Here is a 26,868-nt window from a genome sequence, read left to right on the forward strand (position 1 = left end):
TACTTTAAAGACCATTGGCATGGTGCAGAGAGGCATCCTCACCATATGTCAAGGTAATCTGGGAGCTCCTTTATGGCTCTGGTGAGGGACACTAAGATCATTTTAAGGCTTCTTCCCACTTTTAATGATTACTGTTACAAAGCTGCAGCCTCCAGGCTTCAGGCAGAGGCTGATACTGTAATTTAAGGATAACTTGGGCGTTTAAGATCCAGTACTTATAAGCCTTTAGGGAATGTTTGTCAGGCTATAACATGTACGTATGGCAATCTCTGTAAAAGTCATTGTTTACATATGTGTATATTTTTAAATGTAGACTATTTAATGTTTGACAAAATGTTTAAAAATGATTACTTCACATTTCACATAATGAAGTGAGCTATTCAATAGATCTCATATATGCTGCCTTGGAAAAGCAATGAAATAGACTGTGGAGATTTGAACTATTGTTGTATTTGTCCTTTGGGTCCAGTATCAGAAGCAATTCCTATTAAATATATGCAAGATTTCCATGTGAATATAATCTGAGTTTGCATCCTACGCTAAATCCATCTCAAATTAGCATATGTATGCTTTAATTTTACATGGTGTAGGATGATAGAGATTAAAATTAATTAATTTTATAATTAATTGGCTACACGTAGTAGGGCAGACATCTTGAGGGCACAGTAGGGCAGACAGAAGAAGAAGGTAAGTGATGGTTTGCCGCACTGCTATAAGCCTGTATGTATATAGTGTGGAAAATTGGGTAGGCATTAAATGGTTATATAGTTATCATGATGTGTGTGTGTAGGTGTTTGTACATGAACGGTGCACAGATGCATCAGCAGTCTCAGGGTATTCTAAGGATACAGGGATGAGTGGGAGGAAGGAAGGCAATGCGAGGATGCACAGCGTGCAAGAGTGCACGACATAAACTGTGTCACTTCATTCGAAAACAATAGAGAACAGGACATGGAGCGCCCCCCCCCCCCCCCCAGCCACATGGCTTTATTGTCTGCCTCCTCCCTCTCCCTTTCTCTCGCTCTCCTTCCAGCCAAGTGAATGAGTGGGGGTGAAAGTAGGGGAGGCGGCTTGTCAGAAGGGGGTCTGGTTGTGTTCCCCAGTCTGTGTGTGTGTGTGTGTGTGTGTGTGTGTGTGTGTGTGAGAGAGAGAGAGAGAGAGTGTGTGTGAATGCACAGACGGTTCAGTAGTAATTTGATGTGTGTCCCGGGGGACATTTGATGGATTAAAGCTAAGCAGCTCCATTGCTGAGTACCACCTGATCTCTCTCCCACTGCCGCCCCATATAAGCCTGGCTGACTGCTGATCTCAGCTAGTCTCACAGTCTCTCTCTCTCTCTCTCTCTCTCTCTCTCTCTCTCTCTCCCTCTCCCTCTCTTTCTCTGTCCTCACTCTGTCTTTTCTCTCTCCTCTTCCACTGTCTTTCTCTTTCTCTAAGCGGCCCCCACTGCAGCCCAGGAGCTATCCAGTGCTGAATGTGTTTTCATTCCCCCCCCGATTTTTTTTTCCACGAATGGGAAAGCGAGGGAGTGTATGCATGTGCGTGTGGTCCGTACAGTAGAGCGCACACACAGCATCGCATCGTCCGTCGTCTCTCTTCTTGCCTGCGCTCCATTTTCTTTACTTCCATCCCTCATTCTTGTAGTCCCTTTCTTGTTCTTGGATCTTTTCCTTCTTTAAGTTGAACAGACACACGGATACACAATTCAGCCTTTTGCCGCTGCACTGCTTTTTTTGCTTTTTTTCCAGGAGTCTTTTTTCTCCAAATTTTTTCCCCTCTTCGACGTCCATGCGTAGTGCTTCTTGTGTTTGTGAATCATGCCCCGCTCCTTTCTGGTGAAGAAGATCAAGCTGGATGATTTCTCCTCGTCTCCTGTGGCGGCATCTAACCATCATCATCATCATCATCACCATCACCTGGATGAGTCCTTCACTTTCACTCGCTCCATCACGGACTCCGTAACCAGTTTGGGCATCCGGCTCAGTGAGAATGGTGAGTGTGTGTGTATATGCAAGTGTGGGATGTCTGTCACTTTATGCAAGCACATGCTCAATATCTTTATCTTGCCAGTTACTGCTTCAAGTCACTGATTTTTTCATTTGAACATATCTGTAGCAGAGAAAAACCAGGATGAATTTCATGCTGATGATTTTATACTAAACCAGAGAAATATCACCAGATGTTTGGTAAAGCCTGGTGTTTTGTTGTTGTTTTAGGCTTCTGTTTAATCCTTAAACCCGCTTTCGCCTCATCCCCCTTTTCTCCCCCTTTCTCTTCCGAGCTCCTGCTGTGGCTGTGGACTTTTGTGTGGTTTTTTGACTCTGGCGATGTGCAGACACAATCCAGGTCATGGAGTAGCGATTGGCTTATGTAAATAAGGCCATATGACCGGGCTCTGGTGTGCTGCTGATAATGGGCTTGTTTCGCTGTGACTGCTAATGCTAAGTGCTACATCCTTTTCCTTATGTGGACAGGCTCCTGTTGCTGCAAGCTCAGAGATGCTGTTTGGACCAAAAGTGTCCCGGGGCATGATTGGTTAATGCTTTTGTCCTTAGCTCGTGTTGCCCTTGAGATTCAACCGCCGTCCAGTCCACCCCCTATGGCATGTATATTATCATTCTCGCTCTCTCCTCCCCCATCCTTCTTTCCTCATCTCTCTTCCTCTTTCTCGCAGTCTGTTGCTCTCCATCCCCTCCTTTTGCAACATATGAAACCAAGTTGGGGGGGGGGCAGGATTTCAGTCACTGACGCCACCAGAGACCTTCAAGTACAGTACAGAACAACCGGAAAGGGGGGGGGGGGGGTGCGACATATGAGGAGAAGGAGAAAAAAGAGAATGCACAAATAATCACATTATTAACAGTATGCACTGTAAATATATACACACACCAGACACAGAGAGACAGAGCGACAAAAAGACAAATAGCATCACAGCTGAGGAAGCTGGACTCTTCTATACAAACATGCAGGACAAGGCAAAGCTAAGCTGGGGATATTCAGTGCTCCCTGGGTCTCTCTCTCTCTCTCTCTCTCTCTCTCTTGTCTCATTCTCTCTATCTTTGGGCAGATTTGGGCAGCAGATGTCCGCTCCCCTCTGTCATTCTATGATGTTTTTTCAGAGATAAGCTGACAGGAGATTTAGACTGAGCGAGAGAAAGGGTCAGAGAGGAAGAAAGTGTTGCTTTCCCACCTGTTGCAAAAACAGCAAATTCAGTCATATCAGAGCCAGACGGTTTTATAACTCATTCTGTTTGATTTTATGATGGCTTACAAAGTAAAGTAGTTTTGCAAAATGCAGACATGTTTATACTTCGAACGGATAACCTTGATAACCTGTAGGCTTTCAATGATGTAAAAGACAAATAGAGTGAGGTAGTGTTTTAGAATCTGATTCTAAATGAAAGCACCAACAAACTCATGTGTCAGCATTATAATGTTTAGATGTGACATTTTGTATAATGCAGTGGTATAGACCCATTGGCCTACATTGCTTTCCCCCTCAATCTTTAGAGATGCCCCAAGACTGTGCACTACTGCACTAAAACTGGTTAATGTTAGATAGAACTGGAAAAACAGCTCTGCACTTGTGGGTGAGTGATTTTACCATGCATCAGCACTACTCCTGAAGAGCAGCATGTCTGTTACATCAAGAACAAAGACTTCAGCAGTACAACATTCTTACTTAAGCATTCAAAATTCTGAAAGAAGCAGCCTAATTGTTCAATTTTTAATGATCACAAACGGTAGACAGTGCTTTTATCATAGACAAACCACCACCAATGTCAAAGTTAATCCCTTAAACTGGTGCCTGTTTGAGGTGCTTTGGATAAGAGCATTTGCTAAATGCTGTGATGTAAATGCTATGAGAACTATGTGGGGAGGGGGGGGGGGGGCAATATGGAGAGCAATATGATATGTTATATCACATTCTTTGTTTCTTTTTTTGAAATTATGCATAAATGAATTTTCTGCTGGTTTATTTACTCTTTTTGTAGACCTATATAAAGACCCATTAGCTTAAGAAGATCTGATTTCTGAGGTCTCAGTATTGTGGCAAGTTTGTTAATGGCCTTCCATCTCCAGCCACAGCAGGAATTAAAGGTGGTGCTCTGATCGAAAGGGCAGAATGGTGGCCTATTACAGGAATCTCGCAAAGGCTGAAGCCTTAAAACACAGTCTCCACTCTGCACTGCACTATTGACTGACACACCATCACACCTATTTTGATCATCCCTCCAGGCATTTCTTTTTTGTGTTTTCATGTTTAAAAAAAAGTGCCAGACTTCACAATTTAGCAGAACAGCCAACCCAGGCCAACATGGACCTGTTGCACTCTGAAAGGCTTCACATTCATAACCTGCTTCTTAATCAGCTATTATAAGAAATGCTAGATATCAGATTCTTATATACATTTTTTTTCTATTTTGATTTGATAAAACTAACCGACTAAGTTTTTGTCAATATACAAAGTTCCTGAATTCCTTATTTTGTACTGTTATTAAAAATAGAACTAAACTCTACCTTTCCTTGGCACTGGGGTGGTATCCTTAATCATGGGCACCTTCTATACCTTTCATTTGCATCGTTCTTCTGGAAATGTAATATAGTGTACTGTCCCTTTGAAAGGATTTAAGGTACACACATGGACCACAATTAGTCTTTAGGCTAAAGCTACAAAGCTACACTTTTGTAAGTAAAAGATACATATGAAATACAAAAGCACTAAATGGTATCTGAATATATGATGATAGTGGGAGTAATGAATAGAGGCCAATTAAGGCTTTTTCATTTATCAAATAACCCCAGACAGTTATGAATAACCTACTTGATAGACTACATATCAGAGTATTGCAGTATATATGAAGAAGTTAATTGATATAGATAACATTTCATTCTTCATACTTCTATGATTCTGCTTGGCTGATACTAATGCTATCTATCAGATCGTTATCATGTGGAGGGCTGTGCTGGGTTTTTTATCATGCGTAAGCACCTTAAGCACCGTAAAGCTCGCTGAGCTTGCCTTCCTCTACAGCCACTGCTTCCGGAATTGCTGTGCAGTGAAAAGGCTGCTGGAGTGCAGGGCATTAAAAGCGCTCTAATTGCGTGTCTAATAATGATCCCGGCCCTTCAAGGCACTTCAGCATGCTTACGGCAGCAAGGCAGGTGATGTTGTGACCCTCGACGGACAATAACAGCAATTTCCTCCTCCTCCTCCTGCCTTAATCCGTTTGCTCTTCTCTTTGACTGTAGCTTGGTTACTGAGGCCTGTCATGTGTCTCCTTATTCTCTGGGACTTTTGCTTTACTTACTGCATGACCAGTTGCACTGCTTTTTACAGCAGATAGCCTATTGATCAGCATGGAAACGGTGAATTTCATTAACAGGCAGTCAATACTTCATTTCTCTCGGTTTGCTGCGTTCAGAGGGCTGGTGGAATGGCTTTTCTCCGACACTGTCTAGTTCTCATGTTAAATGTGATAGAGGATTTCTCACCCAGTGTGCGACGCGATAGCTATTAGGTTAAAAACATCGAGACGAACGGCTGCCACTCCGGCGCGGATATAATGTGGCTGAAATGATTTAAAAGACCTAGCGGCTGCCAGGAAACCTTTTAGCAGCACCCGACTGTCTCTCTCTCTTTCTCTCTCGCTATGTCTCTCTCTGTCTGTGTCTGTGAATGATGTGCCAGGGGTTAGTCATTTATCTAGCAGTGAACAAGTGCAAAAAAAGGGGTTGCTTTGCGTTGAAAGAGCAGTCGATATGTCTGGCTTTGGAATTGCTTTATTAATATTACTTTGAGCACTGACTCTACTTGAATGTCTGACTGTATTTCAAACAGGACTAATGTGAGCCTCGAAGTGAGGAAAAGAATGATGTAGCCTGTGGCATAACACAAGCCCTAGCACTGATTTCTTATCATGGAATAATGGAGATGAAAATTAAGCGTACAACCACTTACCCAGAGAGGCCATTTGGTAATCTTATCAAAGAAAATGAGCTAATCAATAAGATTATTTCATCTAAGAGAGAAGAGAGAGAGAAATTGTGGCATGAGGGGGTGTCTGTACTCCTAATACAGTTACACCACTTAATAAGTCATCATCTCTGTGTTACAACCCTTTGTAACATACACACATTCACTTCGACACACAATTAGACACACAGTAAAGGGGTTTTTTGTACTTTGAGGTAAAGAGACTGCAGATAGTAGGCTGGGATAATAATAATAATAATAATAATAATAATAATAATAATAATTAATCTATTTACTAATTAATAGTACTGTCACTCTAGTAACACAATTTAACAATAGAAATTAACAGTAATAGTGTTCTTATTATAATAACAGTATTTGACTGAAGAAATTAATATCATGTCAGTGTAATAATCATACAATGGATTTTAATAATTATGCTTCTATTTATTAATTAGTGATAAAGGTATATTAGCATTAAGGTGGTGTCAGTAATTTATAAGTCAAAACACTTGCTGACATTCTGTTCTCTGTGGCACCCTAGATTCTGTAAATGAAAGTAAAAGTTTACGTGGACCATCAACGTCCAATCCATCAGGACTAGGAAAAGTTTCTGCTTGCTTGTCGATTGTATGGCCTACCAGTTAAGAAAACTGGGGACCTGAATTAGCTTTAAGGCGTTCTAGCATATGTGTTTAAGGCAACAAACTCAAGACCAGAACTATTGACCGTACCTTTAAATCTGAGTGCATCTCCTCTCTTTTCTCCCCAGGCTACATCCAGGACTACATCAGTCCATCAGCGTATCAGGGTGAGAAGAAGCTTAGCTCAGCTGTGTCTGACCCACTCTACGCTCCGGTAAACAGTGGAGGAGAGGAGTACTGTGAGCCAGACTTGGAGCATCCGGACAGCCCTCAATCCGGCCTGACGGCTCGTGGCTACTACAGCGGTGAGTCCGAAAGCCAGAGTGATGGCTACACGGCAGACGGCTTCTTCATCTCAGATGGTCGTTCACGCAGGAGAGGTGAGGCCAAGGAGGCACGTAAAGGTGGTGTGGAAGTGAAGGAATCAGGTGCGAGACACACATGCAACGAGTGTGGTAAGACCTACGCCACGTCATCCAACCTGAGCCGCCACAAGCAGACGCATCGCAGCCTGGACAGCAAGATGGCACGCAAGTGCCCAACATGCGGCAAGGTTTATGTCTCCATGCCAGCGCTGGCCATGCACGTGCTCACGCACGACCTCAAGCACAAGTGCAACGTGTGCAGCAAGGCATTCAGCCGCCCTTGGCTGCTGCAGGGCCACATGCGCTCACACACTGGTGAGAAGCCATTCGCATGCGCCCATTGTGGCAAGGCCTTCGCTGATCGCTCCAACCTGCGCGCCCACATGCAGACACACTCTGCCTTCAAGCACTACCGCTGTAAGCGCTGCCACAAGACCTTTGCGCTCAAGTCGTACCTGAACAAGCACTATGAGTCGGCCTGCTTCAAGGGCTCCGGAGACGAGGATGAGTCCGGCTCTGAGAACTGAGCACCATGCAGCGAGAAAATGGATGAGAAGGGAAAAAAATTCTACATTTAATTAATCCTTCACTAAGCCCTTACACACACACACACACACACACACACACACACACACAGACACACACACACATACACACATACACAGAAACAAATGCGCCTTTTCCCTTCTTCCTTTTTTAGAAAGCAATATTTTCGCTGAGATCACTTTGGGGAAGAAAAAGAAAACAGTAATGAGAAGACAATAATGAACCAATGCTGGATTTTTCTTCACTCTTATTGCTAACTGTCCACAGATACACGGAAACATACTGCAAGACTCTGTTTCTCTCTCTCGCCCTCCCTCTCTCTCTCTCTCTCTCTCTCTCTGTGTCTCTCTCTGTCACACACACACACACACACACACACACACACGCGCGCACACACACACACACACACACACGTATTATGAGGCCTGGCATGTGAATTTTTATCAATGACTATAATAATAATAATTAAAATAATAATAATAGCAATGATAGTAATAATATTTAGAATCCTGATATTTTATAGCAAATCGAATGAAAACAAAACAAAAAAAAAAACGAACAAAAAAGGACAACAGTGTTCCTTCTTTTTTTAGAAACGAACAAAAAATGACCTCATGTATTTTTATGCTGCTTTTTTTTTGTTTTGCTAAGAGCTGAATTCTTTTGCAACTGCCAACTTTTATGACAATGTTAATAATGACAGTATTTGCAAAAAAAAAAAAAAAAAAAATAGGCCACTAAAAAGTTGAAAACTTTTTTCCGTCAGTCTTTAGTAATTTTAATCCAACAGGTGTTATTTTTCTATTACAGTCCCAACCTCCAGCATTTTATTTATTGTCTTTTGTTGTGCCAATCAACACAATAATTCATGGAAGAGTGATCTTTGGGAATGTGAGTGTTTTGTGGACTGTTCAGAATACAGTGTTTTTCTCACCATGCGCAGATATCAAGGACTAAACAAGGAAGGTGTAACTTAAAGGCACTTCCGGTTTAAAAACCCATTGCGTTCGGTCCTGTTTAACAGGATGCAATATCTCAGTATATATGAATCATTCTCACAATTCACGGTGACTCTAATGAGGACATTTAGAAGCAATCTCAACCCACAATGCAGGTCTTCCTCTGCCATTTTGGCTCAAACTGACTCTTCAAGTGTTCCCTCTTCCTGGAAATACTTCCCCCCCACTTCCAGTCTAGCTATTACCTCACTAAGAGGCAGGTACGACCTCTGACCCGTCCATCCCTAACTCACTGTCCATCATTCACCTCTGTCAAAACAGTGACCTCATTTTCTTACCACATCAGTATTATTTTATTTATGTATTTATTCAACATACTATTTATTCTTTTATTTAAGTATTTATTTATTTATTTCGTATTTTATTGGTGTTATTTATTTAATTTATTCATCTGTGTATTTGGAATACTAAATACCGCCATTGACCTTGTAAGATGCTGCTCTTGAAAGAAAAATGTTTATATGCATGATGAAACTGTAGGAAAGAACAAGTCCATGCGACTTCTAGCATTTTTTTTTGTCTTTATTTATTTATTTATTTATTTATTTGCTTACTTTTGAAAGAGGAACAATGTACAGCGTTGAAAAGTTGGAATGATATTTTGTTTCACAGGCAATAATTCTTCCTTGACACGGCAGTGGACTTGTATAATCATAGCTGTCCTGTGTGCAGACCACTTAGGGCAATAAATGAACGAGCCTGAACACAAACCACAAAGTCATCCTCCATCTCGTTGTTGTCATTTTTATTTGGGATAAATTAGCTTTGGCTTGGGAAAACCATCCCTCAGTGATGCCTGGGCATACATTGCACCCTGATAGTAGAAACACTTCATTTATATCCATAAACATTACTCATTTCATCTCCAGTGTAAAATAAATCACAATTAAACCAGCCATTTTCATTCATTTTTAAGCCTGCCGTGACTAGCAGTGCTCTTAACAGCAAAAAAATGTTTATCATCCATTGTAGTCAGGAATATCACCTAATTAAGTGTAAATGAACACTGGTGCTGATGCTGTGTTATCACGTATCTACACTTTGACATTCAGTCACATTCATTGATTATTATTTCCCATGTGTCATGTCATGGCAATATACAGTACGAGGTATTCAACCAAAATTCTACTTATAGAAAATTCCTTGCTTACAAATGTCCAGAAAAGTAACTAACATGACTGAATGTTAGTGCCAAGGACTCTGAACAGATGAGACACATCCAATGTAGTTGTCTTTAAACATTATGTTTTCAGTGTCTAGTTTTTTAAACATTCCACATTGTCAGTTTGCTAATCGCAGACGAGAGAGGGGAAATGAACATGAAACGTGAAATCTGTGAAAACCTGGTAGCTAAACTCTGGTCGGATGGGCTGCCTTCAGCTATATAATTTATCATTTATAATTAATGCATGTGATCTGAGCAATGTGATTCAAGTACTCTCCTCGGTCTGCGGAAATACTTTGCCTGGTCCGCATCCAAACGGCGATCTGCAAGTTTTGAATGCTTCACTGCTTTCCCTTAGAGAAAAGTCACCCAAACTCCTCATGTGAATTTTTACACATTGTTTGTAGACACATCTAATGTCATGTGTCACAAAATTTCTAGTCTGTGGACCTTTAATGTATAGATCATATGATTTTCATTTTCCACATATGATTTTCACACATGATTCATTTCATTTGTCCCATGTAGGTCATGTGGTTTTATTTCCTGCATGCAATGACATATTACATCTACTTTTGCTAAAGTGACTAACAAGAAAAAAAAAAAAGTGAAACTCCAACTAATTTATGAATTCTTGCAGACATGTTTTGGAAAAGTCTATCAAAGAGTCAACATTTCCAGATATAATGATCCTAATGCTAACACTGAAAACAGTGCTGCCGCAACAGCATTTAATATCTTTAATAACACTGATGCCGACCAAGCAGCGTGTACAAGATTAAAGGATAAATAGTCTCAGTTATACCTAGGTCATTATGATCAATTTCAGTGTGTGTACTGTACGTATCATCATTTACCCCAATCAGCGTCCTGCCTTTGAAGTCAGCCTGCTGAAAATGAGCAACGAAACAACAACGATTATCAAGATTACCTTCATTTGTGGCACATTTACGCTGCACTTTTCTCAGCGCTACAGATGGAAGAGGCAAATCAGAACAGGTCTCTAAATGAACTGGGCCAGGGGATGGAGATTTGTCTGATGGATAGCGATGCTACAGCATGTTTAATGGCTTGTCTTGCAGAGAGAGAGGGAACCTGACAGGTCAGAGAAACCTGCAGGCTAATAATCGAGCATTACAGTACGGTCTGTACGTGCCCCTAGCTCTCAGCGGTTTTAAACGTGCTAAAAATAAAACCCAGTGCAAAGAAGGACACATACACTGTCTCATTATGTCCTCCTCATCAACGTTGATGCCTCTGTGCTGTGATGTGAAGCATAGCTTCTAGACAGGTGGCGTTTGACGATGGGTCAGGACCGAGGTTCAAAGCGAATATCTGTCACCGGTGACAGGGTGAAGTAAACAGAACAGTAACGACGGCACCGGTGGCGTGCATCAGTGAGACACAAGTCTGTTCAAATGCTGTGATGTAGACGTAGAGTGTAGTGTTAGGAGTGTGTGGTGTTATTATTTCTTTCTAGAAGTTCCGGATTAGAGCTCAGCGCAGTAAATGATGGAGTCTTAAACGAGTATTCACTGAACCTCCTCTCCTTTTCATTGATATCTCTTTGTAGTTTTATCACTCGTATCCCTTCTCTCATTTTCCCTGGCTGTCATTCTTTTCCTCGCTCCCTCTCTCTCAGGGTGAACAGGTGCTAGTGGACAGGCAGGGAGACAGAGAGAGTAATTGAGGCTGAGTCTGACCTTGATGAAGAAGGTCGAGCCAGCAGCAGGCGAATGCACCGTCAGCGCTTTGCATATTCTAAATCAGACGACACAATATCTGTAATAGTGCGAAACCCACAGGGAATCAGAGATGAGCTTCCCTGCCCATCCCCTCGCCTCCTACCCTCTCTTCCTCCGTTCTCCTGATCCATCCATCCGCCCACGCATCCATGACCTCTCCCTTAACAATTGACTTTCATTGTCCTCAAATCAGTGTAGTTCAAGTCTGCGAGTGCAGCAACAGAGGCAGCATGTAGACACTTTTCCTGCTCCCGGCTTCTTAACCCAGTTCATTACCCACCAATGCATCATGTCTGTAAATGAGTCATTATTTTTCATCCTTCACTCATTTGCCTTTTTCTCTCTTTTTTTTTCTTGCATACAAGCTTTCAAACCTAAAGCCTAAGATTAAAAGCAATGATAAAACCCACTGAATAATGAATTGTTTTATTATGCAAAGCCCTTAGTAACACGAAATAACCGCCTTTACAAGGACATTTGATGATTTTCGACTAGCTTTACCTCTCTATTTTACTTTCAATCAAATGATAAACCATTTTTAATGTATGTCAAGCAATGTCAGTATTAAGATGGGGAATCCGGTCGACATGTTGTCCAAAGGTCACAGTTAGCTATTAAGGACTATCACCTAGAGGAGAATTTCATGGGAAAACATTGTTCCTCTCTGATGAACTTGTAAATATGTTTGTAAATATGTCACAGCAATAATACGACACTGCATGTGAAAAAGAAAAACCTGATCCGTTTGCTTTTCCTCTTTTCTTAGAAATTTTTTGGCATTGTATACACTGGTACCAGTAAAAGCCTGGACAGAAAACACAAAATCAGGGACACACCTTCTTTAGCTAATTATCTGCTGTCGGCTGCATTGACCAGTTGTTGTCAATATGGGATCATTTTCTGTATTAGGAGATCTGTTGATGTTCTCTCTCTTTCTGTTTTTTTTTTCTTCCTTCTGTCTTTTGTCTAAGTGCCCAGCTTGGCTGTGCAGTAATGAAAAGTGCCAAAAAATAAAAAGTATAATTTCCATAACAAAAGCCTTCGACTTATGGCGGCCTTCTCACAAGCCACCATATGGTCCTCAAGCGACAGAATTTAGATTTTCACTCTTCTTTCTTACTCTCCCCACACTCTCTTACTCTCTCCTTTTTTCAGAACATAGGGAAAAATGTTAAGCCATGACTGAGAATGAGTGGTTTTGATTTTTTCTTGTTTTCCTTTGTACCACTGTTATTAGAAGTGGGGATAATACTGGTGATGACGATGATGATAATGACAATAATAAAACCAATAGCACAAATGTTCTAAAGTGTCTTGTCATTATGTTTGTAGTTTTAAAGTCTTGCTACATTTATTTGATTTATGATGTATATATCAGTATACATTGCTGTGAAAAAGTATCCTGATTTCTTCTGTTTTTGTGCATATCTCATGCTAAACAGTTTTAGACCTTCATACGAAATACAGTATAAAACAAAGGCAATATGATTAAACACACAATACAGTATTATTATTATTAATTTTTTTATTGAAGCAAAAAAAAAGTTATCCAACACCTATCGCCAAAATGAAAAAGTAATTGCTACCTTTATCAGCAATAACTGCAACCAAACGCTTACGGTAACTGGAGATCAGTCTTTCAAAGCGCTGTGGTGGAATTTTGGCCCACTTTTCTTTGCAGAACTGCTTGAGTTCAGCCACACTGGAGGGTTTTCGAGCATGAACCATGCCTGTTTAAGGTCCTGCTACAGCATCTCAATTGGTAAAGGTCAGGACTTTGACAAGGCCACTCCAAACCTTTAATTTAGCATTTTTTTTTTTTTTTTTTTTTTTTTAGCTATTCAGAGGTGGAGTTGCTTTGGATCATTGTATGTATACAGGATGTAATAATGCCATACAGCTAAGTGCAATATTTAATATTATTGCTACTTTGTGCATTTTTAAAATTTTTTAACTGCACTGCACATTGCTCTTGACACACTGCCAAGCTGGGACAACTGAATTTCCCTTCACTAAGCACTAAGTGGGGAATAAAAAAATTGGGATGTGTTGTCATTGGCAAATAATCAATGTTGGGGTGGTGTGATGGAGCTGTACATGAATCAGAGTTCCTGTTATCATCCTAAAGTTGAATATTTTCCAAGAACAATATATTCTGCTGTGTTTTATTCCTCTTATACCACAGCAGTTTGCCAATGATGACATTTTTCATGAATTAAAGAACACATGTCTTATATTTATACATTCATAGTTACATTTAATTTTGTGGAACATCCTTAAAAATGAGCTCCTGCCATTACTTACATTATAACAGCTACTGTATAAACATGTTCCCTCACCAGCCTCTAATTGTTTCTCTTTCTTGAAGTTAATAATAACACTAATACTAATACTAATATTACTACTACTACTGCTGCTACTACTACTACTATTACTACTACTACTACTACTACTACTACTACTACTACTACTGCTGCTACTACTATTACTACTACTATTATTACTACTACTGCTGCTACTACTATTACTCCTACTCCTACTACTACTATTACTACTAATATTACTACTACTACTACTATTACTACTACTACTACTACTACTGCTGCTACTACTACTACTACTGCTGCTACTACTATTACTACTACTACTACTACTACTGCTGCTACTACTATTACTACTACTACTACTACTACTACTACTACTATTACTACTACTACTGCTGCTGCTACTACTACTACTACTACTACTACTACTGCTGCTACTACTACTACTACTACTACTACTACTATTGCTACTACTACTACTACTACTACTGCTGCTACTACTACTACTATTACTACTACTACTACTACTACTGCTGCTACCTCTATTACTACTACTACTACTACTACTGCTACTACTGCTGCTACTACTACTACTACTACTACTACTACTATTACTACTACTGCTGCTACTACTATTACTACTACTACTACTACTATTACTACTACTACTGCTGCTACTACTATTACTACTACGACTACTACTACTACTACTACTAATAATAATAAAATGCAGCTTATCATGTTACAGAGAAACCGGAAGTATAACGCCCTCCATCCTTCAAACTTTCTCTTGATGGAAAACTTAAATTTACAGCTTTACCTCTGACTGACACTGGAGACTCCTTCCAAAAATGCTAAATAAACATCTTCTCACAGACAACGTCACCATATCAATAGATGTTTTTATGTGGAGTGTCTGTCATACATCTCCTTGAGCAAGTTGTTATTATAGAGACCATGATAATATCAACCTTGAAGCCGGAACTATGGTCAGAGCTGCTGTTATTTAAAATTAAACAACACCTTCTGACCAAACAGAATCAACAGCGCTGTAGTATAATATAGTTTATATTATCTTCTTTACCCTATCATAGGTAAGTCAAGACTGTCATGTGTCATACTGTGCATGTACTTTTTTCATCTCAATATAAGGCACCACCTCATAGATTTAGATTAATTTATATTCATTGACTTCCTGCCCCACTTCCCATAAACACCCCTGTCTCACTGTTAGGAGCAATTTAATACCAGTGACTTGTAGGTCAGGCTGCTAAGAGGCTATTAAGGGGACATTCTCTATGCATTAATACGGCCCTGCCACACAGTCATGCTTCCTGTGATAGACATGCAATCACAGAGCAGGTATTCGTCCTGACAGCACAAATACATCTGACATGTGAGGAAAAAGTGGCTCTTGAGTGCTGATCCAGGACACGCCGTCCCTGCGTGAGTTATCCCGTGATCCATTATACCAGACTGTAATCCATTATACAGGACTGCTTTCAGATCAGTGCCAGCAAACACGGTGGGAACAGCATGAATTTGAAGGCACAAGCATCTGTTCTGGTGCTGTTATTGATGATTCTTAATGATTAAAATTTAATGGAACATTGATTTTATGCTGGACCAGAGTGTTTTCCTGAGGTGGGGTGTGAAGAAAAAAGAGAGAATTGAGTAAAACTGAATTATGAGCAGCATGAGCAGGATTATCATAGCAAGTGGGGTTCAATCACAGCCTCCTTCAGTGTCCTACAGCTGCTGAATCCTGAGAAAGAGAGAGGGAGAGAGAGAGAGAGAGAGAGAGAGAGAGAGGAGAAGAGGCTTTATTACTCATTGATTTACCACCTCATGCCTAAAATATTCACATGAAATACTTACAAGAAGATACTTGCTGTATCTTCTGCATTTCTGAAAGGACATACAGTATTCTTTATAAACAAGCATCAATATCCATAAATAAACTACACACAAATGACATTGATTATAATTTCTATAATTAAATATGTTTGTAATTTATTTTAATTTATGTCTGTTAGTCATAATTGCCACTGTGTAATGATTTATAGCCTAATTTTTTCGAGGCAGCTATGAGGCTGATTTTGAAGAATAACACTTTCCACTTGACCGTGTAACGTTTAGCAATAAATGGCTTCTAGAGTTAATTATTCAGAATATTGCAGGATATTGCTCAACGAACAGAAGATTGGGCACAAATGAAATGAAATAATAAGCAGATGTGTAGTAGGGTTTTTTTTAGTAATTGATTTATGATGTGCTCATGCAAGGAGATTTACAACCAGATGCTGCACTCTCAGAATAAAAAAAAAGAAACAAATTGTGTGCATATACAGTGCCCTCCACTAATATTGGCACCCTTGGTAAATATAAGCAAAGACGGCTGTGTAAAATTGTCTTTATTGTTTAACCTTTTGATCTTTTGTTAAAAAGTTTGCAATATTTTCCCAATCTTTCTTGCAAAAACATTCTAGATCAAGCAAATTGTAAGGGCATCTCCTGTGCACAATCCACTTCAGGTCACCCCATAGATTTCTGGTTGGATTCAGGGCTGGGCTTTGGCTAGGCCACTCAAAAACTTTTATCTTCTTTTGGTTAGGCCATACCTTTGTTGATTTGGATGTATGCTTTGGGTCATTGTTGTACTGAAAGGTGAAATTCCTTTTCAACTTCAGCTTAGTAGCAGACACCTGAATGTTTTGTACTAAAATCGGCTGGTATTTGTGTCTATTAATGATTCCCTCCACCTTGATAAAACATGCAGTTCTGGCTGAAGAAAAGCAGCCCCAAAGCGTAATGCTGCCACCATCATGCTTCACCGTGAGTATGGAGGTCTTTTGTTCTTTTGCGCAAACATATCTTTTGGAATGATGGAATTGTCATACCTTTTGCATTAGACCATAATGCATTTTGCCACATGGTTTGGGTGTTTTACTTGGGCTTGAATGTTTTTTTTTTATGAGAATGGGCTTCCATCTAGCCCAGACATGTGAAGAATAGGAGATATTGTTATCACATGCAGAGAGTAATCAGTACTTTCAGATATTTCTCAGATATACTCAGATATGTCTGCAGCTCATTTAATGTTGCCGTTGGTCTCTTGGCAGCCTCCCTGGTAAGTTTTTGTCTTGTCCTTTTGTACATTTTTGAGGCACCCACTATATGTTTAAGGGGTGATATATTTTTGGGGTTTTTTTCCCCAATGACTCAAGTTTAAGGTTAACAAAACCCCCAGTGCATGCTGACATGTCTGATTAAAAGATATAATAATGAAAAAACAACATCTAATACTGCATAAATGTTTATTTCCTGTTTGGTTTGTCCCCTGTAAATGCTATCTTACAGGGTGGAAGTCTTTATAAAAAGCCATTAAAGGATAAATTATTAATAAGGTCTGCAATATTGAATACTCAACAGTGAGATGCTGAGTTGACAGAGGAGAGCCTGACCCAGCATAAACCTGTGCAGCATGGTAACTGTGAGAACATGGAGTGGATGGATGGTTCTGATACTATGCTTACAAGAGGAGAGCCATTAATGAGTCCAAAGAATGTCAAAAGAAAGTGTTAATAAGAAAGTAACCATCTAAACTAAAATTTAAACGTTTCAATCACATAACATTCCTTGATTACAAATCTCCAGGTTAACAATTAACCTGATTGAATGGCAAAAATAGTTTGTAATACTTAACCATTTGTGATCAGTTTATGGCTATACATATGACAAGTCATCATGATTTGTTAACACTTTTTTACTAGCGTTATGGACTCTGAACAGAAGGGAAATATCTTTTTTTCAATTTGATGCACAGATAATCAATGCAATAATCTTTAGACATTCTGTTTTCATCAAAAATGTATTGTTTTATTTATTTATTTATTATCATTATTTTTTACTATCATTAGTTCACTACTCAGACCTGAGAGGGTAAATAATATGAAAAGTCTATGAAAACGCTCCCATATATGAACTAATATCTCTAGCTCTTTAGCAGGTCTCTGGTCTGATGAGTTGCCTTCACCTATATAATTTACATATAGTAAATGCATGTGAATTTGCTACAGAAGCAGTGCTAGTTCATGTATAGAAAACTACAATTGCTAAACTGTAGCCATTTTAAAAAATATATTTATTTGCTCTGCTAATGTATTTTTTCAAGTACTCAGTTCAGTCAGTTGAAAAACTTTGCTGGGTCCACATCTGGACTGTAGCTCTGCTCTACAGCAATCATTCATTAGCCTCTTATGAGTGTCAGACTGTGCTTTGCTTCATTAGGATGCCCTCTGCTGGTGAAGGTTGTGTTCCTGTACACATTCACTGGACGTGTGTACAGAAAACATTGTAAATCCACTACCAGATAGACCAGTTTTTTTTTTTCTGCTTCCACTCCATATACCTGAAACATGTAATCACCAGCATGTGCTCTCCCTTACAAATCAGAATTCATATAAAGTATGTTCATGTACAGCACACTGGGACGGCTCTGTATCTGAGAGTGTATATTTCAGATGGATTACACTTGTCACTAGGAATTTCCTTTATTTCATTTACTACCATTTGTAGATTAATGAGCCTGAACAAGTTCTGCACACTCTTTCCCTCAGGCCTGCAACCTACAAACTATACTTGAACTTATAAAGTATTGGGAAAGCCCTTAAACGAAGGCAGAACAACAAGAGGACATTGATAAGCTTGATTTTGATGTAAAAGAAGTACTGAAACACAGGCAGAGGCTAAATCTGAAACCACAACTCCACTGTATTATATAGAAAATGGCAAAATAGTCAAAAGTGGTATTGAGTAATTTGGGACCTTGCATAACGGAACAGGGTAAACTTTTTGACTTATGGAATGTTCATTAAAGTAGGACTGTGCATATTCTGTATCTTTTTCTTCTGACTTGCCTACACATATGGGCACAGAGTTTAAGTTTTAATTATCAGCTCAGCTTTTAATAATGAAACAGTGAACAGTGCTCTGGACACAATCCATTTGGAACATCTCTTTGGACAGAGTAATAATGAACAATATACAAAGGCTTGGTTGGAGCATGTTTTGGCAGAAGGAAGGAGTACACTGTAGTAGTTCTTTTAATCCTGGGCAAAGGAGTGGTGAAGTGCTGTATCTGCTGGTTTGAACAAGGCTGTAGCCGCCCAGGTAATTTAAAGTTCACTGAACTTTTTTGAACATTATGTCTGAACATCATGTTTCTAGGAATCTTGGGTACAAAAACTATTCCGTTGGTCATGTTTGCAGTGTCCTCATTTTTATACAACCCCAATTCCGAAAAAGTTGGGACAGTATGGAAAATGCAAACAAACAAACAAACAAACAAACAAACAAAAAGAGTAATCTGATCATTCAACTCACCCTGTACTATATTGAAAACACATTATTAACACATTATTTGAGGTTTTACTTTGTGAAATTTATTTATTTTTGAAAATATACACCAATTTCAAATCTGATGACTGCAGCACACTCCAAAAACGTTGGGACAGTAGACTATTTTCCACTGTGCAACATCATCTTTTCTTTTAATAACACTTTTAAAACATGCTGAAGACACCAGCTGGTTAAGTTTAGCAAGCGGAATTTTTCCCCATTCATCCATTATTTATTTCTTCAGCTACACAACTGTACAGGACCTTCGTGCTTCATAATGCGCCACACGTTCTCAATCTGAGACAGGTCAGGACTGCAGGCAGGCCATGCTAGTACCCGCACTCTCTGCTTACACAACCATGCGCTTGTAATCCAGGCAGAATTTGGTTTGGCGTTGTCCTGCTCTGGATGGCAGCATATGTTGCTCCAAAATGTGTACATACCTTTCTGCATTAATGCTGCCCTCACAGATGTGCAAGTTACCCATGCCATGGGCACTGACACCCTATACCATGACAGAAGCTGGCTTTTGGACCTGACACTGATAACAGCTTGGATGGTGCTTTTCCTCTTTGGCCCGGAAAACACAATGGCTGTTTTGTCCAAAAACTATTTGAAATGTTGACCCAGTCGGACCACAAAACATGATTCCACTGTGCAATTGTCCATCTCAGATGACACTGAGCCCAGAGAAGTCGGCAGCGCTTCTGGACAGTGTTGATGTACGGCTTCTGCTTTGCATAGTAAAGCCTTAACTTGCATCTGTGGATGCAACGGCGAATGGTGCTGACTGACAAAGGTTTACCAAAAAATTCCCTAGCCCATGTCAGGATATCCATTACAGACTCATGACGGTTTTTAAGACAGTGAAGTCTGAGGGAACGGAGATCATGCGCATTCAGAAGTGGTTTTTGCGCACCAAGATTTGACCACATTCCTTGAATCTTTTAATTATATTGTGTACTGTAGAAGGTGAAATGCCCAAAACCCTACCGATTTGTCTTTGGGGAATGTTCTCAGTGTTTCTTATTATTCACTGACACATCTGTTGGCAGACTGGCAAGTCTCGACCCATCCTTGCTCTTGAAGGACTAGGCCTTTTTTTGGAGGCTCCTTATATACTATGATTAGATGATTGCCTCACCTGTTTCACATCACCACCTTATTTCAGCTTGTCACATCGCTAATTAGTTCTTAATTGTCCCTGTGCCAACTTTTTCAGAACGTGTTGCATGCATCAATTTTAAAATAAACATTTCTCTTCAAAAAACTATGCAGTTGATTAGGTAAAACATCAAATACCTTGTCTTTATACCATTCTGTTTAAATACAAGTCAAAGAACATTTACAAATCACTCCTCTTTGTTTTTATCAGCTTTTTCCGTACTGTCCCAACCTTTTCAGAATTGGGGTTGTATAATGTTTTAACATTCCTACAACTAAAATTGTTTCCATAATGTTGTGTGAGTAACATTCTACAAACATTGTGAAGCAAACTTTATGATAGAGGATTTAAAAAAAATAAAATTGGCAACATGTTTCTTTTGAAACCTGTCAAATTCTAATAACATTCTCATTTTAATTGGCCTTGTGTACAGGTTAAGAAAAAGAATTGCTCTGTAGCTGACAAAACAACAATAGTGGTGGTAAAGTAAAACTACTTTTAAATGATGGCAAAACCATTCATTCATTCCTTTATCTTCAGTAACTGCTTTATTCTAAGGGTTATGGTGGATCTGGAGCCTCCCTTGATGGCACTCGTGTACATTGCAGAAAATATTAGAATATTTGGGAATACTCTGAAAAGTGAAAATGGATAAGGCTATATATGTCATTTCAGTATAATTTATACACCTAAGTAAGAAGTCTTGTTGTTGTATGACAAAAAGCAACTTTGTTAGTAACTGACTCAATGGCATTATAGACTTAGATATCTGCAAATCTTCCTCCTTTTTTCAGTAAGTCAGGCTCTGTGCAAACAGCTCCAAAGATGTGACTTGTATAGAACTAGAAAGCAAAGAGAACGTTCCAATCTAATCTGTACTCAAGCTTCGGCCACAGAACCCTTTAAACCCTTGGCTGCCTTTTCATTCAGTTTTTTTTTTTAATTTTAATTTTCTGCAGTTTCCAGACATTGCTATTAAATACACACTTATTTTAGAGTCGACAGTGTGTCTTGGTCTTGGTGCAGAACTACGGAGACAGAACGAGCACCACAGCCTCATTAAAAGGCTTCTCTTCTGTGTAGCGTTTCATCGCCTGTGACGGCCAGGCTCTTTAGCTGGCTGTGTTTGATGTTTTGCGTTGTTTGTGTGCAAGCCCATCTGCTTGGTCCTCTCTCCGCTGGCAGGAGGTCCACGTTCCCCTTCTGCTGCTCCACTGAAGCGCTGTCAGGGTGTTCGGAAATCCGAGCACCACACTCTTCATCAGCCATCCATGGAGCAAAGTCAAAGAGAGTGGTTGGACAAAGAATGAGCACATTTCTACTACAGAGCAATTTTCAAGGAGTTGGGAGGGGAAGAGGTGGGTTGGTGTTTTGGAATGAAAATCATCATAAAATGCTGAAGTAGGAATTAATATTTCTTTTGTTGTTTGACTCTGCATCAATAATTGTTCCTGAGCTTTCCATGCAGGTAATTTAAAGTGAATTTACAAAAGACACTTAAAGTCAAGCAGAAGGCACATGCAGAGTAATAAGTTCCAAGCATTAGTTTGCTGTGGGAGTTAAAAAAAATCTGTCTAAGGACAATTTTAGAACTTTTGCCCTGATAAAACCTTGGAGAAAATAAGTATTAATAAGTATTGTGAATGGAAACAAGTCTGAAGAAATGCATTGACATCTACTATAACAATTTATTAACATTATATAATTACACAATAAAAGAGCACGCGTTTTATATGAACATTTGTATTTTTTGTGTTTAAAAATAATTTTTTAATTATGAAGTATTTTTGAAATACAAAACAATATAATCAGTGCTGATTGGTGTAAACGCTCTAGAAAGGCTAAGCCCTTCCTCAATTTAAGGACAAAATACATAAAAACAAGAGTCCGATTCATATTATTTGCTGTTTAAAATGCCATAAAGTGGATTATTTTTTGCTTCTGTGCAACCAATTGCAAAAGCACCACCAATGTCCTAAAGAAAACATACTATATACAGAATGGTTGTGGCTGAGGCTGATTTCTTTCTATCCCAGATTGTAGATTCACACAGCTTATTGTTGGGTGTCATGTCAAGTAATTACACTTGGTGAAATGCCCCATAGAATTATTCAAACCCAATTTGCTGACTCATCTGCAGTGAATGAGATGGAGCATGCTCTCAATCATTGATTTTTCAAAATGCTTTTGGAGAAACTACAAGGAAATAGATAGTAAATGGAGCTAAATTCATCTTCCATAAATAGTAAATGGGGTTAAGTGAGCATTGTCCAATCAATGTAAAGCAGTAAGTTTAATGTGCTGAATAAAAGAGCTGTACAATTGCAAGTGCTGCATTTCTGTTTACCATACCGCTGCACAGTATAATTATGGATTTGAAACACAAGTCTGTCTTTCAGTGAGCGTGTACTTATATATATGCATTATAGGTTTTTACCCATAATGAGGCTCCATGCAAGGTTAAAGTTTTTTGCCCTCCTATTCAATATTGTGACAAGGCATCATGGAATATCCAAATTTCATTGACTACATTTACATACACACCAATATTTCAATATTAATTGTAATTTGGGAATATTCTAATTAGTACTGAGTTAAGTACACAACAACGCAATTCATATGACTGATTCAGATTAAGACAACATTCTGATTGACCAATTCTGATTCGCACCCCTGGAATATACCTTTTAAATTTGGTTTGGAAATTTGTTACATGAAAACACCTAATTCAGAAAATCCACTGAAAGGAGATATATGCACATGCTCAGTCCACAAGGACTTGTGGGTGCTAACAGATGCTTAGCTGTAGACTATGTATTTAGGAATGGCAACTCAGGCGTACTTACAACATCATTAGAGGAATATTCCGATACCTGTACACATATAAACACCATATTTGGAATAGGGCTGCAACCCAAATATATATAAACGTAGTCACTGTCACCATCAGAATTTATATACTTTTTTTTTTTTACCAGTTTTATAACTTGTAAAAATGTATGAATGCTAATCTTAATGTTGACCTTTGTACCTTTTCATTCAAATTCATTCATGTGAATTGGTACAAATTTGCAAGAGTGAGGCCATATATATATACATATATATATATATATATATATATATATATATATATATATATATATATACACACACACACACACACACACACACACACACACACATATATATATATATATATATAAAGTGCATATTATACAAAGCAACCATCTTGTGCTTGTTTGTTTTGCATTTCAAACAAAGGACCCTTGAACTTCCATGTTTCTCTACCCTACATGCCATGTAAAAACAGTGATCTGTGGTCAGTCCTTTTTGCATGTCAGTAAACAAAAAAGCGACACTTTCTGCTAATAGTCAGAAGTGAGGCTTTAGAGACAACAGTCGAGGTAGCATTTGCAGTTTACAGCAACATAGATTCTGATGTGTGTTTGATTAGAAAAATGTCAAATTCCTGAGCTAAAACCTAACATGATATAAGTGTAGTTTCACCAGGGACCTAGACACAAAACATCTTCCTACACTTTATTATATGTGCCTGTGCAAACACATTCATTCTCACACACAATGCCATTGCCAAGCTGTCAAGGTGGCAATCCTGTTTGCCAGTATAGTACAGCGGACCTGTCATAGTCAGTATTGGGGGTGGGTGATAAGGAAAAAACACCAGTTTGTGAGATTTATATGCTCGATTTTAGTAACAAAGCACCAATATCCTGGGAATATTGGGCATAAAGTGGGAGAATTCACCTTGAATGAAACACCAGTTAATTGCAGGGCACCATTCATACATTCGCACACTCATTCACACATACGTGCAATTTAGCGTAGCCAATCTGCCTACTTGCCTGTATTTGGGAGGCTGGAGGAAACTGGAGAACCTGGGGAAAACCCAGCACATGGAGAACATGCAAAACTCCACACTCAATAACCCAAACTTTGGGTTGAATCAGACACCCTGGAGCTGCTACCTGTTGCACCACTGTGCTCCCCTCAGTCGGTACATGATTTCGCAGAGGGTTTTTTTTGTTATTTTTACAGCCAAAAATGCTTGATTTTGCTGTGGATTTTTTCAAAATTTGGGATGCAAATAATTTTTTGTGCTTTTTTTGCAGAAAACTCCTGGAAAACTACTTACAAAATTGCAATTGCACAAAATTGTTTTGAATGGTCTTTCACAGTGATGTTTGTTGGTGAATGTGACCTTTTAGCTGTACTCATGTTTGTGAATCAAAGAGGGCTTTAGCTGAATGGTGTTGTGATGACGTCACATGACACGCCTTGGCTAAAATCTGCGGAAAATCTGTGGTAATTTTGATAAATTGCAAGCTCCTCTGAATATTGCGGAGTTTGCTTGATTTTGCATTCATTTCTGTGATCGCAAAATGGCAAAACCCTAGAGGGACTGACTGACCAATAAAACATGTTCCATATTTTGTTAGTTCTGAGATTTTATGTTCAACTTTTAAGAGCACTAACACTTGATGATACACCTGACACCCAGTAGAGTGTCATGAAGTTACTACATCAATATTGTGTCGTAATGTCATCTGGCCCTTTTCAGCATATTGGAGAAGTTCATTTTGCATGGTAATCTTGGCTTAATACTAGAAAGCTAGAATGTTAACTAAACATTGTTTATGGGACTGAATTCATTTTCCATCTAATGAAATATCTATAGTTTTAATTTAATTTATTGTATGAATCACTTTTATCATATTAATTAACCATTAGGACCTAATCACGGATGTGTTTATTATATTCTACTATCCTGATCTAACACATTTGACCAATATCACAAAGAGCTTCAGAATTATCAGATTAATCATGAGTGATGGCTGATGATAAAAGTGTGCAAATTGTAGCAGAACTAACAATGAAAGTATCAAACAAATGGTCTTTGTCTAAATCACATTGTCATTGAAAATTCCTCACTGAAAAATGAATTTTTAAATAGAAAATGAGTCCAGGAATTTGATTCAAAACCCAGTATCATGTAAAAAGAGTAGCAGGCCCTACTGCAGGACAAATCATCCGTGACAGACTGTCACCAAACCCCTATAAAAATCCATTCCAATTGCCTCTCACTGCATTTACATTGCATAATCTAATGGAAAATGCTCCTTGCTATCATCATCACTTTAAATGCACAGAAATGCATTTGGATGTATGGAGGAGGCGAGGCTGCGAGAGTACGAAAGTCAGAGTGAAAGAATGAGATATAAATAAAAATAGCTGGTGTGTCTAGCGACAGGCACTTGGCAGGTAATTTTCTACAGTAGCTCCACTCACTCGAGTCTCGTGGGAGTCAAATCTAATATTAACAGCTAATTATCATGTGTGAGCTACCCCTCTACGACCTAGTGTAATACACACCCCCACACCCTGTCAAAATACAGACATGAGGAATGCCAGTGTGATTAGGATGACAGACTTGTGATTTTCAGACTTGTTGGGATTGACAGCGCTTGCCTAATGATGATGTACATTCTCCTTAAAGGGAAGTGTGTCAGTGCATGGCTGACAGCCCAGACTGGAAAAGGCTGTCATCATTTTCTAGCTCGAACCACTAAACAAGGCTCTGAAAACATGCGTTTTGTTGACCGTTATTTTAATGAGGTGCTCATTACTAAGTCCAAAGTCATCAAGTCCAAACATACTGTATATAGCTGTATATAATGACAGATTTTCTCTGTTAGATTTCATTGTCTGATTTGGAGACATATTTGATAAATAAATAGTAAATTGGAATAGCATTAATAATATTATGACACTAACAGAAAGAATGTGTCTTTTTGATGAGGACTGTCATGTAGAATTAAAATAAAACACGAATCTTTACTTGTCATTGTTTAAAGTTGTAATAAAATAAAAAATGTTCCAGAAAAAAAGTTTCCAGGTTCCAGAAACTGCACCATTACTATCACCCTCGTGCTTCAGAATTTTATATATATATTTATATATAAAAAACCTGGAACCTTTGCATATATATATATATATATATATATATATATATATATATATATATATATATATACACACACACACAGTGCCCTCCACAAATATTGGCACCCTTGGTAAATATGAGCAAAGAAGGCTGATACTCTGCTCTCATGAATATCAAACAATTGCAAACAAAACACAGGTTTATGCAAAAAAATGTTTAAATATGGGCATGCAACAATCATTGGCACCCTTTTGGTCAACACTTTGTGCTACCTCCATTTGCCAAGATAACAGCTCTGAGTCTTCTCCTATAACCTCTCTCCAGATCCTCCAAGTTTCGACGTTCATGCTGGTGGACTCTCCTCTTCAGTTCACCCCACAGGTTTTCTATAGGTTTCAAGTCAGGGGACTGGGATGGCCATGGCAGGACCTCAATTTTGTCATCAATAAACCATTTCTGTGTTGATTTTGATGTATGTTTTGGATCACTGTCCTGCTGGAGGATCCAACCATAGTCCATTTTAAGCTTTCTGACAGAGGCAGTCAGGCTTACATTT

The 26,868-nt window shown here is 38.9% G+C and overlaps 1 protein-coding gene across 1 annotated transcript; it reads left to right on the forward strand.

The window, feature by feature from the left end:
* Window positions 1–1,447: 1,447 nt before the first annotated feature.
* Window positions 1,448–7,815, forward strand: scrt2 (scratch family zinc finger 2). Its single transcript, XM_053625392.1, has 2 exons — window positions 1,448–1,992; window positions 6,750–7,815. Exons 1-2 carry the CDS (start codon window positions 1,818–1,820, stop codon window positions 7,511–7,513), a joined length of 939 nt encoding a protein of 312 aa, XP_053481367.1. The 5' UTR covers window positions 1,448–1,817; the 3' UTR covers window positions 7,514–7,815.
* The last annotated feature ends 19,053 nt before the right edge of the window (window positions 7,816–26,868 follow it).

Source organism: Ictalurus furcatus, chromosome 5 (genome assembly GCF_023375685.1).
Source record: "Ictalurus furcatus strain D&B chromosome 5, Billie_1.0, whole genome shotgun sequence".
NCBI classification, from domain to species: Eukaryota; Metazoa; Chordata; class Actinopteri; order Siluriformes; family Ictaluridae; genus Ictalurus; species Ictalurus furcatus.